This window comes from Condylura cristata, unplaced genomic scaffold, assembly GCF_000260355.1.
Source record: "Condylura cristata isolate star-nosed mole 26May11 unplaced genomic scaffold, ConCri1.0 scaffold00005, whole genome shotgun sequence".
Classification (NCBI taxonomy): domain Eukaryota; kingdom Metazoa; phylum Chordata; class Mammalia; order Eulipotyphla; family Talpidae; genus Condylura; species Condylura cristata.
Window position 1 is genome coordinate 59,339,605 of NW_004567106.1, and position 14,345 is coordinate 59,353,949.

Below are 14,345 nucleotides of genomic sequence, written 5' to 3' on the forward strand. Positions count from 1 at the left end.
GTATCTTTTTCAATCAGTGTTTTTGTGTCTTTTGGGTAGATACCTAGGAGTGGGATTGCTGGGTCGTAGGGAAGCTCCATGTTTAGCAGCTTGAGGAACCTCCAGACACTTTTCCATAGTGGTTGTACTAGTTTGCATTCCCACCAGGCTGGGCTTTCTTTCCGGAGTGGGCAGGGCCTGTGTGGGGATGCTGTGTCTTCCCCTTTCAGGGCTCCACTCCAGGGACTTCCCTCCACTATGGGGCCCTGTGGGCACCTGGCCCATCTTCGCCTTAATAAGCCCCAGTTTGGAGAGTACCAGCCGCTGGCCTTGGAGAACTGGAGGTGCTGCTGCTGCCTACCTCACGAGATGCCCCAAGGCAATGTCTGCTGCCCTGGGGTGTGAGAGCAGAGCCGGGAAGGCAGGTCCAGCGTGGACCTCAGTGCCAGCCCCTCCTCTGCTGCTCAGTGAGTGAAATGGGGAACGTTACTTGAGTTCTTTCAGTATCATCTCTGTAAAATGGAGACACTACCACCCTCCTCAGGGTTATGGTGACAATTCAGTGAGACAGGTGTACAAGGTGTTTAGCCCAGTCCCTTAGCACTCAAAAGGCAGCTATTACTGTTGTTGGAAATCACTCCTGTTGGGGTGAATACTCCTTCCGACAAGTGGAAGTGGTTGGGTCCAGGCAAGGACCGACCTTGAGCTTGAGTTCCTTTAGCCTCTGAACCTCTTTGCTCACATTCCCATTATTTGCTAGAGGGAGACAATGATTAATGTTATCTTTATATTTTATAGACAAGTTTTTATATCTGTTGCATATATAACATACCATATATAAAAATGACATATATAGTCAGTCATAGGGTAGGGGACCGCCCTGTTGTCCCTGAGGACCTTCTGTAAAGACAGCCCACTCCTCAGGGCTCATTACACCACCTTGGCCTGAAGCTTCAGATTCCAAGAAGTAACTTGTCTATATTTATTGGCGACGAGGACATGTGTAGGCTTCTGCTTGCGGCCCTATAACCTTACTTTTCTTAGTATTGATGGCCCTGTAGTATTCTAAGGGTTAGAATCAGGTTTTTTCTCACAAATAAAATAAGCATGGCTCATTTTTTTCCAGTTTTCAGGAGAAAGAAAGTCAAGATTATAGAGAGAATTTTCTCCATTTTCTGTTTTTCCCATGTAGCTCTGCTTATCTGCCAGCAAGTCCTTGCACCAGCTAGCAGAAGGCAAAGGTAGAGAAGAAGTAACAACCAAATATTATGGGGAACTAGAAACATTTTAAAGGGTTGCCATATCACTGTTTCATGGGATGAAGAGACATATGTCTGTTATGTTAGAACATTGTTTTGGATTTCCATGTAGAAATTAATATGCTTTCTTACATGATATGCTGAGGATACAACAATGTCATATTTGTGTAAGTAATACATCGTTGAATTTAATTGTGAGGAAGCAATCAGGTATATCCAAAATGAGGGGCAGTCTGCAAAGCAACTGGCTGCAATTATAAAAAATGTCAGAACAATTATTTGCAAGGGGGCCCTCCCTGGTGGTACAGCGGGTTAAAGCACAGCACCATGAAGCTCGCAGCAGCCACTTTGCTTCATGCTACTTCAGTCTCCAGCCAGGGAGGTGACCCACAGGGTGTAGCAGACCTCTCCTGACCGGTCCGCTGCTCCCCTCAGCAGTATACTTTGTTGATCTGCCTGTTCTACTCTGCTCTCTGCCTCTGGTGAATCCTCTCACTGCTCCTGCACTTCTGGCCTGTACCCCAGTTCTGTATGCTAAGTAAATAAATCTTAAAAAAACCAAAAAACAAATAAGGATGTGGGAAAATTAGAACCCTCATGCCTTGCTGGTGAGAATGTAAAATGCTGCAGCTGCTGTGGGAAAATAGTTAGGCAGCAACTCAGAAAATTGAACGTGGAATTATCATATGATCTGGCAGTTCAGCTCCTGGGTATGTGTCGCCTTGTGGGCAGCAGCACTGGGAGCGGCGCGGGACAGAGGAAAGACAACTCAGAGTCCAATAGCGGGAGAAAGGGAGAGACCTAGAGGTGCTAACACTTAACAGCACCTTTCTTCCAGGCAGTCTCACATTTACTGGGGAATCAGGTTCAGACAAGGTGGGCAAGAACATGGGGGATATATACTGGCACGCATTTTGCAGGTGAATAATTGTCTGTGGTGGGGAAGCGTATGAGGGTACACAAATGTCTGCCACAAGTTGGGGGGCGGTGAATAGGAGCTGCTGCCTGGGGGCTCCATTGTTCCTGCTGACCAAACCATCCTATCTCTAGCTCCTGTTTACACTTAATTTCCTGTCAAGGTGCTCTAGTTAGGCTGGCCATGTCAGCCTGCTGTTTTCAGCAGATACTGGCCTTCCAGTACGTTCCTATTCCAAGACTTGTCCTGGTGAGAGGCCTCTGCCTGACTCTGTGTTTTAGCTTGACCAGCAGGAACTCTGGACACCAAGATAATAACCGGAGGTCAAGGGGGGGGCTGGGAATCCAGAGGTTATATCCCCAAGAGAACTGAAAAACAGGTATTCAACAAAAAAACATAAACTTGGGTGTTTATGACAACATTATTCACAATAGCCAGAAGGTATCAACAAACAAAATGTCCATCGGTGGATTAATGAATAAACCAACAGTGTTTTATCTGTACAGTGGAATTTTTTTATATGAGACTTCATCTTGTCTTCTTATTTTTTATAAGTTTATTTTTATATATTTTTGTGCATTTTTCCATCTCAGTTGCAATCCCCTTGGGTTTCCCATCTTAAATCACCCATGTGCCATCACCATCTTCCAGTGTATTTCCCTCCCCTCAGTGGAATATTATTAGGCCACAAAAAGTCACGAAGTACTGACACATGCAGCAAGGCGGAGGAACCTTGAAAACATTAAGCTACATGAAAGAAACCAGACACAAAGGGCTATATATTGTATGATTCTGTGTTTTAGGAATGTACAAAATAGGCAAAGCCATAGTGATGAAAGCAGAATTGTTACCAGAGTTTGGAGGAGTGAAGTGTTTAATGGGTACAGAGTTTCTGTTTAGGGTGATGGAAAAGTTCTGGAATCTGTTTGTGATGAGGGATGCACAGCAATGTGAACATATTTAAGGTTATTGGACTGTACAATTTAAAAGGGTCATTTTTGTGGAAATTGCAGAACTCTTTCCAGGCTAAAAGAGAGTTGATCAATACATATCTTTGGTTGGATTCCAGAGCATTATAAAAACAAACAAACAAACAAAAACAGTTATAGGGTACATTATTGGGATAATTGGGGAAAGTTCAATATGGACTTTAAATTAGAGACCATCGATAGGATATTAATGTTTAGAAAACATTTAAAATGTCACAATTATATATGTACACCAGAAAAGCGTTGTGTGTTTCCAGAGCTCTGTCAGTGAACAGTTTTAAGATTGTTGCCTTACAATGTTGGTGTAGGGAGAAGTCATCCTTACTAAAATTTTAAAATTGCATGTAAGTGAATCTTTTTAAAAATGTAAATTTTATTCAATACAGTATTAGAAGCCTAGTTAGAGAAATTAGGCAAGAAAAAGAAACAAAAGGCAGCCAAATTGGAAAGAAAAGAAATGAAAGTATCACTACTTACAAACAACATGATATATTTATTTATTTAGCTCCCTATATATTATCAAAAAAACTTAGGCTAAACAAATTCAGTAAAGTTGCAGCATACAAAACCAACATACAGAATCTGTTGCATTTCTGTACACTAATAACTGTCAGAGAAATTAAGAAAACACATAATAAAAATACATAAAAAAAGAAGAAAATATATAGGAATAAATTTAATCAGGGAGGTAAAAAGCCTGTATACTCTGACACTGATGAAAGAAATTGAAGGAAACACAAATAAATTGAAAGATATTTGGGCTCATGAATTGGAAGAGTAAATATTGTTAAATTGCATTACTTAAAGCAAGCTACAAATTTAGTGCAAAATTCTAAAGGCATTTCTTCACAGAAATAGAACAGACAATTCTAAAATTTCTGTGGAACCACGAAAGACCCCAAATAAAGTAATCTGAGAAAAAGGAACAAAGCTGTTGGCATCACTCTCCCTGATTTCAAACAGTTTTACAAAGCTGTAGTAATCAAAACAGTATGATATTGGCTTAAAAGCAAACATATATGAATGGAACAGAATACAGAGCCCACAAATAAACCCACATATATATTGATTTACAACAGATGAGCCAAGGATATACAATGGGAAAAAAACAGTCTCACCAGTAAATGGTGTTGGAAGAACTGGGCAGCCACTTGTATAAGAATGAAAATCGACCATGATCTTACACATTAAAGAACCGAGTGTAAGACCTAAAACTCCTAGGATATATAGGTGGTAGGCACCTCTAATTCTAATTTAATCTTGATAATTTTTTGGATCTGACATCAGAAGCAAAAATAAACAAGTGGGACTGTATCAAATTAAAAAAAATTTTGCTCAACAAAGAAAATTATCAAAATGAGACAGCAACCTACTTGAAAAGGAGAAAATATTTGAATATCATATGTCTTACAAAGGATTAAAATCCAAAATACATAAAGAACTCATACAACTAAATAGCAATAAATGGAGAGACTCCAAATAGTACATGAACAATGTTCAGATTCACTAATCATCAGGAAAATGCAAGTTACGCTATAATGAGATATTACCTCATACCCATTCCAAAGGGTTGTAAAAGAGACAAGAAGCACTTGTTTTGACAGCATATATCCTACAATTGGAACAACACAGAGAAGATTAAGCATGGCCTTGGTGCAAGGATGACGTGCACATTCATGAAGGAGTACGTATTTTTTTCAATTTTATTTCTCTCCATTTGCAGTTTCATAAAGAAGTTATGTCAATCCAGGATCTCTTCCCCAAGATAAAACAAAAATAAAAAAGACAAGAAATAACAAATGTTGGTGAGGATGTGGAGAAAAGGGAATCCTTGTGCTCTGTTAATGGGAATGAAAATTACAGCAGGCGCTATAAGACAATCTGGAGCTTCCTCAAAAAAATTCAAAAAATAGAACTATGTAACTTTCATTATCAGTAATTCTACTTCTGGGTACTTACTGAAAGAAAATGAAAACTCAAAGAGATATGTGCACCCATGTGCTCGTTGCAGCATTTGTACAATAAACAAGACATGGAAGCCACCTAAGTTTCCATCATTGGATGAATGGATAAAGAAATGCTGATAGAAATAAATATTCAATGGAATATTACCCAAGCCACAGAAAAGTATGCACATTGCCACTTGTAGTATCATGTGTGGACCTGGAGGATATTTTGCTAAATGAAGTGAGACTTCGAGAGAAAGACACAATGCCATATGATCTCACCTAAATGTGGAATTAAAAAAAAACCAAAAAACAGAAGCTCACAAATACAGAGACCTGATCTATGGTTGACAGAGGCTGAAGGTGGAGGGTCAGGCAAAATGGTAAAGGCTCTGAAACTTTATATATATAAAGAAAGTAATATATAGCATGATAACTATGAAAGTTGCCAAGAAAAATAGATCTTAAAAGTTCTCATCACACGGAAAATAATTTGTGACTATTTATAGTGATGGATATTAACTAAACAGGGTTGAAATTAGCAGAATATATACATAGCAAGTTATGTTAAACACCTGAAACTAATATGCCAATTATAACTCAGTTTAAAAATGTTCCCCCAAAATGTGAATCAATAAAACTAACAAAAAAGGGGTAGCTTTTAAAAATATATACATTTAGGGCCCTCCCTGGTGGCGCAGCGGGTTAAGGCACAACACTGAGAAGCTAAAGCCACTTCAGCATGAGTTTGAACCCTGCCTGGTGACCACATGGCATGGCAGACCTCTCCTGACCTGCCCCCTGCTCCCCTCAGCAGTGTACTTTGTCGATCTGCCTGTTCTGCTCCCCACTCTGTGTCTGGTGAATCCTCTCACTACCTGTGCACCTCTGGCCTGTACCCCAGTTCTGTATGCACAAATAAATAAATCTTTAAAAATATACATATATTTATTTAGAACTGCTTAATTATACCAAAACACTGAGGCCAGTACAGAGAGCGCCCACATCCAGGTTCTCTTATTTGACATCTTGAGTATGATACGTTTATCACAGCTGATGACATTTTCAGAGGTTCTGACTTTATTAAGATTTTCTTTGATTTTACTTCTTTTCCAGGATCCTATTCAGGACACAAAAGTTCGTTTAGTTGTCATGTCTCTATAGGTTTTTGTTGTTCGTGTTTTGATGACCTTGACAGTTTTGGGGAGTATTGGTCAGATATTTCATACAATGAATGACCAGCCCACTAATGGAACTTGCCTGATGTTTTTCTCATGATTTTTCTGGGGGCTTGGAAGAGGAACACCAAAGAGGCAAAGTGCCATTTTTTTTGTTCGTTTTTTAGAGATTTACTTATTTATGCATACAAGAACTGGGGTACAGGCTAGAGGTGTGGAGGGTAGTGAGAGGCTCTCCCAGAGACAGAGTGGGGAACAGAACAAGCAGACTGACTGAAATACACTGCTGAGGGGAGCAGTGGGTGAGATAGGAGAGGTCTGCTACACCATGTGGGTCAGCTCCCTGGCTGAGGATTTAACTCGTGGTGGCTGTGGACAGCTTCATAGTGCTGCACTTTAAACCATCGTGCCACTGGGGAGGGCCCCACAGTGCCATTTTCATTGCATCATGTTGTGTTACAGCCATGAGTTGCCACTGCTGATATTCACCTGGTCACCTTGATGAGGTGGTGTTTATCAGTTAAACTGTCTGGTTAAGTCTTTCCTTTGCTTTTCCATACTGTACTCTTGTGAAGGAAGTTGGGATGTACAGCCCCCACTGTAGCAGTGAGGAGGTAGGTTCCACCTTTTGGGGGGGTGCAGTATGCATTATTTCTTGGAATTCTTCAAAATGGCAGATTTGTCTTTTCTCCCTCATTTATTTGTTAAGTCATTTATGTCCATATGAACTCATGGATATTTATTTTGTATATAGGATAGTAATTCCACACTTTTTTTTAATGTCTCTTTGGGATACCCACATCAACATGGGGTCTTGGTTTTATCTGTGTTTGAGCCTTTCCTTACTTTTGGGCACTATAAGATGCATCCTCAAGGCTTATCTTGTATATTCCCTACCTCAGTCCTAGAATCAGCTATTTTTTCCAAGGAGCCCAGGGGATGGCTATTTTCATTATAAGGTGATTACTCACCTTACATAAGGATAAAGGCTTTGTTGCGTGCAAATTATCTTACATAAGTTGATTGACAACTCTTCAGGAACATGCCTTTTGCTGGACTCAGCTATTTTAAAAACTGTGCCTCACTGTTAAAAGTTCCCAGCGAGGCTTCATTCTAGCCAGAATATGAAAAGCCTTTCTGAGAAATGTCTTTATCTCCAGCCTCATCATGAAAGGAGGTCATTGGTGATACTGTGGGTGTCAGAAGGATTTTGTGGTAAAGACTGATAGAGTGGAAAGTACCAGACTGAGATTGAAAATTGGGCTTAGTCCAGATGTTGCCTCTGCACCCATGTGCATCTGGTCAAGTGACACTTTGTTCTTTTGGCCTCGTCTATAAAAAAGAGGTGAGTAGCTGAGCTCATTTCTAAAGTTCTAGTCAGCTCTGAAATGCTGTGCTATTAACAGCAGCAGCTCTGCCTCTGGAATGGCAGGAGCTTTGAGGAATTCAGGGTGGGAGGTGTGGGCAGGGATAGAAGTGTGAGGGCGAGCTGTGAGTCCAGGAGGAGGCAGAGCAGTAACAGAAACGCAGAGTTTTAGTGCTGACTAGCGAGCTACAGGTGAGTGGTATCATTAATGGTTCCATTAAATATTAACAATAACATTCAAGTCTTAATCTTGATTTCAAATGTAGGCTGCACCTGCATTTCCAGCTCCCTGACTGAGTGTGCTTTAGGCTTGTAGTTCTCCAGCTTGGCTGCACATTGGAAACACCTGGAAGACATTCAGAACTACTGTTGCCCGGCCCCATGCCAGAGGTTCTGTTGTATGTTGTTCGCTATAACGTTGATGAGAAATAGGCATAGCCGTGTTCAATGAAATGAAGTTACTCGAGGGCCTGCTTTCATTTCCTGCCATTTAAACACGCAGTTTCCAAGAACATACTGGCATTAAGTGAGGACTTACTGTCTGGCACAGCTCAGTCATCAGGAGCTTTGAGTTCTGCTCCCTCCATTGTCATAGCAGCAGAACCACTGCTTTAGGCTGCGGATGCTCTTGCCCCTCTTTCCTATAGCCCAGAGATTATAATAAATCCCCTAAGGGTAGGGACCTCATCTTTGTAGTTCTCACAGCACCTTATGCATAGCAGCTGACAAATTGGATGTGGAAATCTAAGTGGGTCTCACTGGGCTAAAGTCAAGATGTCAGCAGGGTCGTGCCCCTCCTGGGTGCTCTGGGAGTCAACCACTTCCTGACTTTGTCCAGCTTGTAGAGGCCGCTCAAAGCCCTGGCCAGCACGCCACCTCATCCAGATTCTGTTTACATTGTCATGTCGCCTGCTCTCACTCTGACCCTCACAGCCCCCTCTCACAGGCACCTTGTGATTATATGGTCTTGTGCTGCATTATAAGATTTGGTCAATGTCAGGGCACATATATAACAGTGCCACAGGTTTCCTATCACCTCGTGACACTGGAGCTGTGGGAACATGGAAGCATTTTACTCTGGCAGCTGCCTCTCGGATTTACCTTGTGTCTTGATAGAATCATTTCCTCTGTGTTTGCTTTCATCTCGTGTTGTTTGTTCATCGTGGTGTCTGATCCACTGTTGATGTTGCCAGTGAGAGGCCATGTCAGGTGACTTGGAAATGAAATTAAAAGTGATTAAGGGGCTCTCCCTGGTGGCGCAACGGGTTAAAGTTCCACACTATGAAGCTCCCCAAAGCCACGGCAGCATGAGTTCCATCCCCCAGCCAGGGAGCTGATCCACATGGCGTGGCAAACCTCTCCTGTCTTGCCCACTGCTCCCCTCAGCAGTGTATTTCAGTTGATCTGCCTGTTCTTTCCCCCACTCTGTCTCTGATGAATCCTCTCACCCACCACACCTCTGGCCTGTATCCCAGTTCTGTAAGCATAAATAAATAAAAAGTCTTTTTTAAAATAACAAAAAATAAATAAAGTGATTAAGGACCACGAAAGTGGAAACTCAGTGATGGGTTTTGCTTGCCACCATAGCTCCAGTCTTGAACAAAAACAAAGTGACAGAGTTGCTCAAAGATCTGCTTCACGCAGATCAACCAGACTTCAAGAAGGGCCTCTGTCAGATAGGGAGGGAGAAACTTCTAATGACCTGGTTTGACGCCCAGACACAGAAGTTCATCCCTGGCAATACCTTGTGAAACATTTGTTTGTGATGATGAGAGGAAAAGCTGAGCCCAACTACTATGAATTTACTGTGACGTTGATGATGTTCACAACAAGAAAACTGTCTAATGACATGTTTCTTTCACGTATCAGGGCCCTTAAGGGGGGCACATGCCTGGATAGGGCTCCCTGGGGAAATCTTCCCATCTCAGGATCCTTGCAACTCCCTTTGGGCATAAAGATAACAACCTCGCAGGTTCTGGAAATTAGGAAATAGCTGTCTTTGAGGAGGACACTGTTGTACCTTATCACACATAAAGGTGGACAACAGCTGTCCTATCAGGCCCTCAAATGGAAGTACGTTACCCTTGATGCCTGTCCTTTCTCTACTTATCCTATCTTGATTTAATCATCTGTGTGGAAAGTTATCCACCCTGGTGAAAATGCAGCATGTGAAAAAACAGCACAGAGCCTGGGAGTAACAGAAATAAAGAGCAGATACATATTTTTAAATGATTCAGTGAAGTGATATTCAGAACTGTAATTGGCTGTGGCGAATTTTAAAGGGCAGAGATGCTCCATCACTCAGTGGGGTGACTGGGATCTGCCCTGTGGTTTCCTTCCTCCCGCCCAGTCCCCCTTGCTCTCTGAGTTTGGTAAGACTGGGGGACAAGCAGCCAGCTGCCTCCCCTACCCCCACAAGCAGCTCTGCAAGCAGTTCCCTCTCTCCTGGACAGCAGATAACACCAGCCCTGCGTCAAGGCAGTGTCAAATGAGGGGGGCTGGGGGCGCTGAGGGCAAGGAGAAGGGGCTGTGTATACAGACCATGAAAGGTCCTCAAAGGTGTGGTTTTAGCTGAGAGTCCTTGTTTATTGCCAAGCACATCAGGTGGCAGAGGGCCTTAGTAATAAAGGAAGCCCCCAAGGAAAAACATCTCTCTACTGAGGGACTGGCCTGATCCTCTCCTGATGCCTGTTACCCAGTTCCCGTCTCCCACAACAGCCCCTAGTACCCCTTCCAGCTGGTTTCTGTCTTGTAGGACAGTGGAATCTAGCCAGCCATCTTCTTCCCTACTGAGCCGGGCTGAGAACTCCCACCAGCCAGAGCTTGGCCCCAGCTATTGCCATGGTGACAGCCAGCTGCTGTGTAGCCCCAGCCTGGGGACTGGGAACAAAAATAGGGTGGTGGAGAGATGTACATACAGGACTGCCTTGTACCTCCAAAGACCTGGGTGCAGCTGGGGCACAGAAGACCTTTTGAGAGCTCTGGGTGTCCTCATGGGTTTGTTGTCTTAGGGAGCCAGGAAGTTTGATACGTCTAAGCTCCTCCAGCCCTCCACGTTGGGATAAGCTGCCTTTGCCAAGGCATCTGTGACACTTAGCACATGTGCGCCCATGCTTCACACTGGTAGGGCCCTTCATCCTGGCATGGGACACCAAGTCAGCCTCCAGGGAGGATGGTGCGCTGGAAGAGTGTCTACTGAGAATGCGTTAGCTTTCAGACCTGCCCATTGACAGAGATGGAGAATTCAGAACTTCCCAGAATATCCATGTGACTAGCAATAATAGTAGACATTTATTGTCAAGTGTTGTGCTAAATACTTGCCATGCATTATTGATTTGATTTTCACAGTAATCTTATTAGAGGCACTTTTGTTTTTTGCCCAAAAGATTTATTTATGCATACATAAATAAATGGGGTGCAGGCCAGAGATGATTCACCAGAGACAGCAAGGGGAGCAGAACAGGCAGATCTACTGAAATACACTGCTGAGGGGAGCAGTGGGCGGGTCAGGAGTGTGTCTGCTCCCTGGCCAGGGATCAAACTCCTGCTGTAGTGGCTGCAGATAGCTTCATAGCACTGCGTCTTAACCTCCTGCGCCACCAGAGAGGCCCCTAGTTGCATTTGTTTTCAACTTTTATCATCCGATAAAGATAATGAGGCTCAGATTAGCCCGGCATGGGCCCACTGGTTCCTAAGCCCATGTTGGTAGTGTGAGGCCTGCAGGCTGGCAAGGCAGGGGGTGCTGAGAGGCTTGGGAGGCAGCTCAGCCTCCCAGTCCCGGCGAATCTTTACTCCTTCTCTGGCATTCTCGCATGGTCTGTCTCTTCTGTGGCCACGCGTCTTCTCGTAGCCTTCCTCTGAGTGACGCCACCCTTCTGACCTCTAGGCACAGGTGTGCGCATTACATGGGCCCCACCAGGTGCACGTGCTGGCACCCTCGCTCCCTGCGGCCACACAGCAGGTGAAAGCCACAGAGGCCAATGGTGCAAAAAGCCTGATTAATTCTCTCCCCTCCAGTGTTGTGCTTTAATGTCCTAATATGTAAAATGGGGGTGATAGCTGCCTCACAAAATAATGCAAATCGAATGAGATTATCTTGGTGAAAGCACAGCAAAGCCCTGACAGACACTATCAACAGTATCCCCGGGAGAAGGATGCCACCTTTGGGTGCTGCAGAAGTCATCCTCCTCCTGTCCTGCCTTATGGTTACTCATGTGATCAGGGCTCTCAGGTGGCAGAAATCTCAGGTTCTGGTTCATTCCTGTGTCCACAGGTGATTTCCATGGTGATGGTAGCCGTGGGCGTGTACGCTCGGCTGATGAAGCACGCAGGTGAGCTCCAGATACCTCTCCCACCTCCCTACGACTTGTGCTCTTTCCTCCTCAGCCCTGGCCCTCTACTCTGCTTCCTGTACAAGCTGTGGGATCAAGGTGGCAGCCACCTTCCAGCCAAATCTCAGGGGCCGGCCCCAACACATCCAGCCCCCCGTGATGTTTCTCCCGCATGTCCCTGAACCCCCACATCTTCCAAGATGAGCCCACACTGTAGCCTTAGCCTTAGAAGTATCTAGGAAAGAAGGCAGGCCCCTGGGACCAATGAGCCTTTGTCCCTCACTAGCCCTGTCATTGGGCTACTCAACCATTCCCAGTTCACTGCACAAAGTCTCCAGGAAACTAAATCTGCAATGCCATTCTAATTCTTTTCTGGAGCGAAAGCGGGCTCTCCTCTCTTAAGCCCAGAAACAAAGGCTCGTACTTGTAGTTCCTCAAGTTAAATGCCACACGCTCTTCTGGGCCCTTTCTGTTCTCCTCATGGGAGGGCAGTCCTGCCTCCCCATAACCTTCACCCATCCAGACTGGAGATTGCCCCCCAGAGACAGGCTCCCCAGCATCCCGGGGTGCACCCTCAGTGGACAGGTCGGACTAAGAGACAGACCCCTCCCCAGAAGCAGCCTTGGCCTGCCTGGCAGTGGACCCTGCTATCCTGCTGATCGTGGTGGGCGTTCTCATGTTCCTGCTCACCTTCTGCGGCTGTATTGGATCCCTCCGTGAGAACATCTGCCTCCTGCAGACAGTGAGTGGTCAAGGCCCCCCCCAGAAAAACCGTGGCCCCTTCCTCCGTGTGCCTCTCAGCCTCCTGAGCACAACCTGTCAATCCCTGTCCCAGCCTACCCCGAGGTCTGTGCTGCCCACTCTTCACCATAGAGCTCAGCCCATGTAACCCGCAGAGTAGCCTCCAAGTCTGTCCCAGGGGCACTGGCCTCCATCATGTGTTTGGGGGGCATCTGGGAAAAGCAGCCCGTGGCCCTCACCCTGTTCTCTTCATGACCTTGGAGGGGCCACTGCCCAGGAGGTGATGGACTGTCTCCTCTCCCTGCTTCCTGCAGTTCTCACTTTGCCTCACCATCGTGTTCCTCCTGCAGCTGGCGGCGGGGGTCCTCGGCTTTGTCTTCTCAGACAAGGTAGTGTTGGGAGCCAAGGGCCTTCGGTGTGGACCAGAGGGAGGAAGAGACGGCTCTGTCTTTGTTTCACCTGATTAATTAGCCACGGCACTCCTTCCCCTGGGAAGATTCAGCCTTTGAAAGGGTCTCCTGAGGGACGAATGAATGATCTTTAAAGTCACCATATTTAAGGAAAACTTCAATATTGTAAGATGTTTTCTTCTGATAGCCTGAGAGACCATCAGTGAAGTAAATTTCATGAACACAAAGTTAAAATAATCTGTAAATGTTAATGGAAAGTGATTGAGGAAAACAATTATCAAGTGAACCACAGACAACATGAAGAGCCTTTTATTTCTTTTAAAAGTTATTTATTGGCATAAACAAAAGGAAGGATGGGGGAAAGTAAGCAAGGTTTTGGGCGGTGCTTACGTATCTGGAACCAGAAACCCAGCCCCAAAGGGCAAATGATTGTCAGTGCAGAATATGGGACTATGGATAGGAAAAACTGAGAAAAGCAACAAAGCAAAGGAAGAGGTCATGGAGCGGAGAGCCACTGAGTTCATTCAGAATGCCCTTAGTGAGATTCTAAAAATGATCCTAGTACTGACCCTAAAGAGTTGCAATTCTCTCACATCCACTAGAGGTCAGTGCTCAGCTCAGTAAACTGTTCTCAAAAAAAAAAAAAGTGGTAGCTCTACATTTATCAACAAGTACTTTGTGGCAATCCTGTTCAAAAAGACAAACAAAGCTTTATTTTGAAATGTGGCTCTGGGAAGTGGCAATAGCAGGCTCAGTATTTCTCTTGCTCACTGGTAGCAGGGGTGAGTGGACTTTGGAACTGGCCATTTTTAATCACTTACAATAGGCTCTGATTTCAAGACCAACTTAAAGAAGGATGACCACTGTCTTACCCTTATTTCTGCAGGGAGGAACACATGAAGGGTTAGTCCTGTGTTGTGATTCACTACTCGTTTCTCTGGCAGGCTCGGGGGAAAGTGAGTGAAATCATCAATAATGCCATTGTGCACTACCGAGACGACTTGGACCTGCAGAACCTTATTGATTTTGGCCAGAAGAAGGTATGAGCTAAGAGTGGGGGTGAGGGGAACCTAGTGGCCTGGGAGGTTATGGCACAAGGTTAATGCAGTCTCAAGTGATGCTTCATTCCCCAGGCGTATGGCTTCTTCATTATCGCACAGGTCATGGATTCTAGCAATTTTGGGGGAAAATACCATACACAGTAGAGTGCTTTAAAAGTACTTTTTTTTT

The 14,345-nt window shown here is 44.5% G+C and overlaps 1 protein-coding gene across 1 annotated transcript in view; it reads left to right on the forward strand.

Moving 5' to 3' along the window:
- Positions 1 to 14,345, forward strand: part of TSPAN33 (tetraspanin 33) — a 24,269-nt gene that overhangs the window by 5,591 nt on the left and 4,333 nt on the right. The window contains exons 2-5 of the mRNA XM_004677031.2: positions 11,907 to 11,964; positions 12,579 to 12,706; positions 13,020 to 13,094; positions 14,060 to 14,155. Coding sequence (XP_004677088.1) covers positions 11,907 to 11,964; positions 12,579 to 12,706; positions 13,020 to 13,094; positions 14,060 to 14,155 — 357 coding nt within the window. The remainder of the gene's footprint in view (positions 1 to 11,906; positions 11,965 to 12,578; positions 12,707 to 13,019; positions 13,095 to 14,059; positions 14,156 to 14,345) is intronic.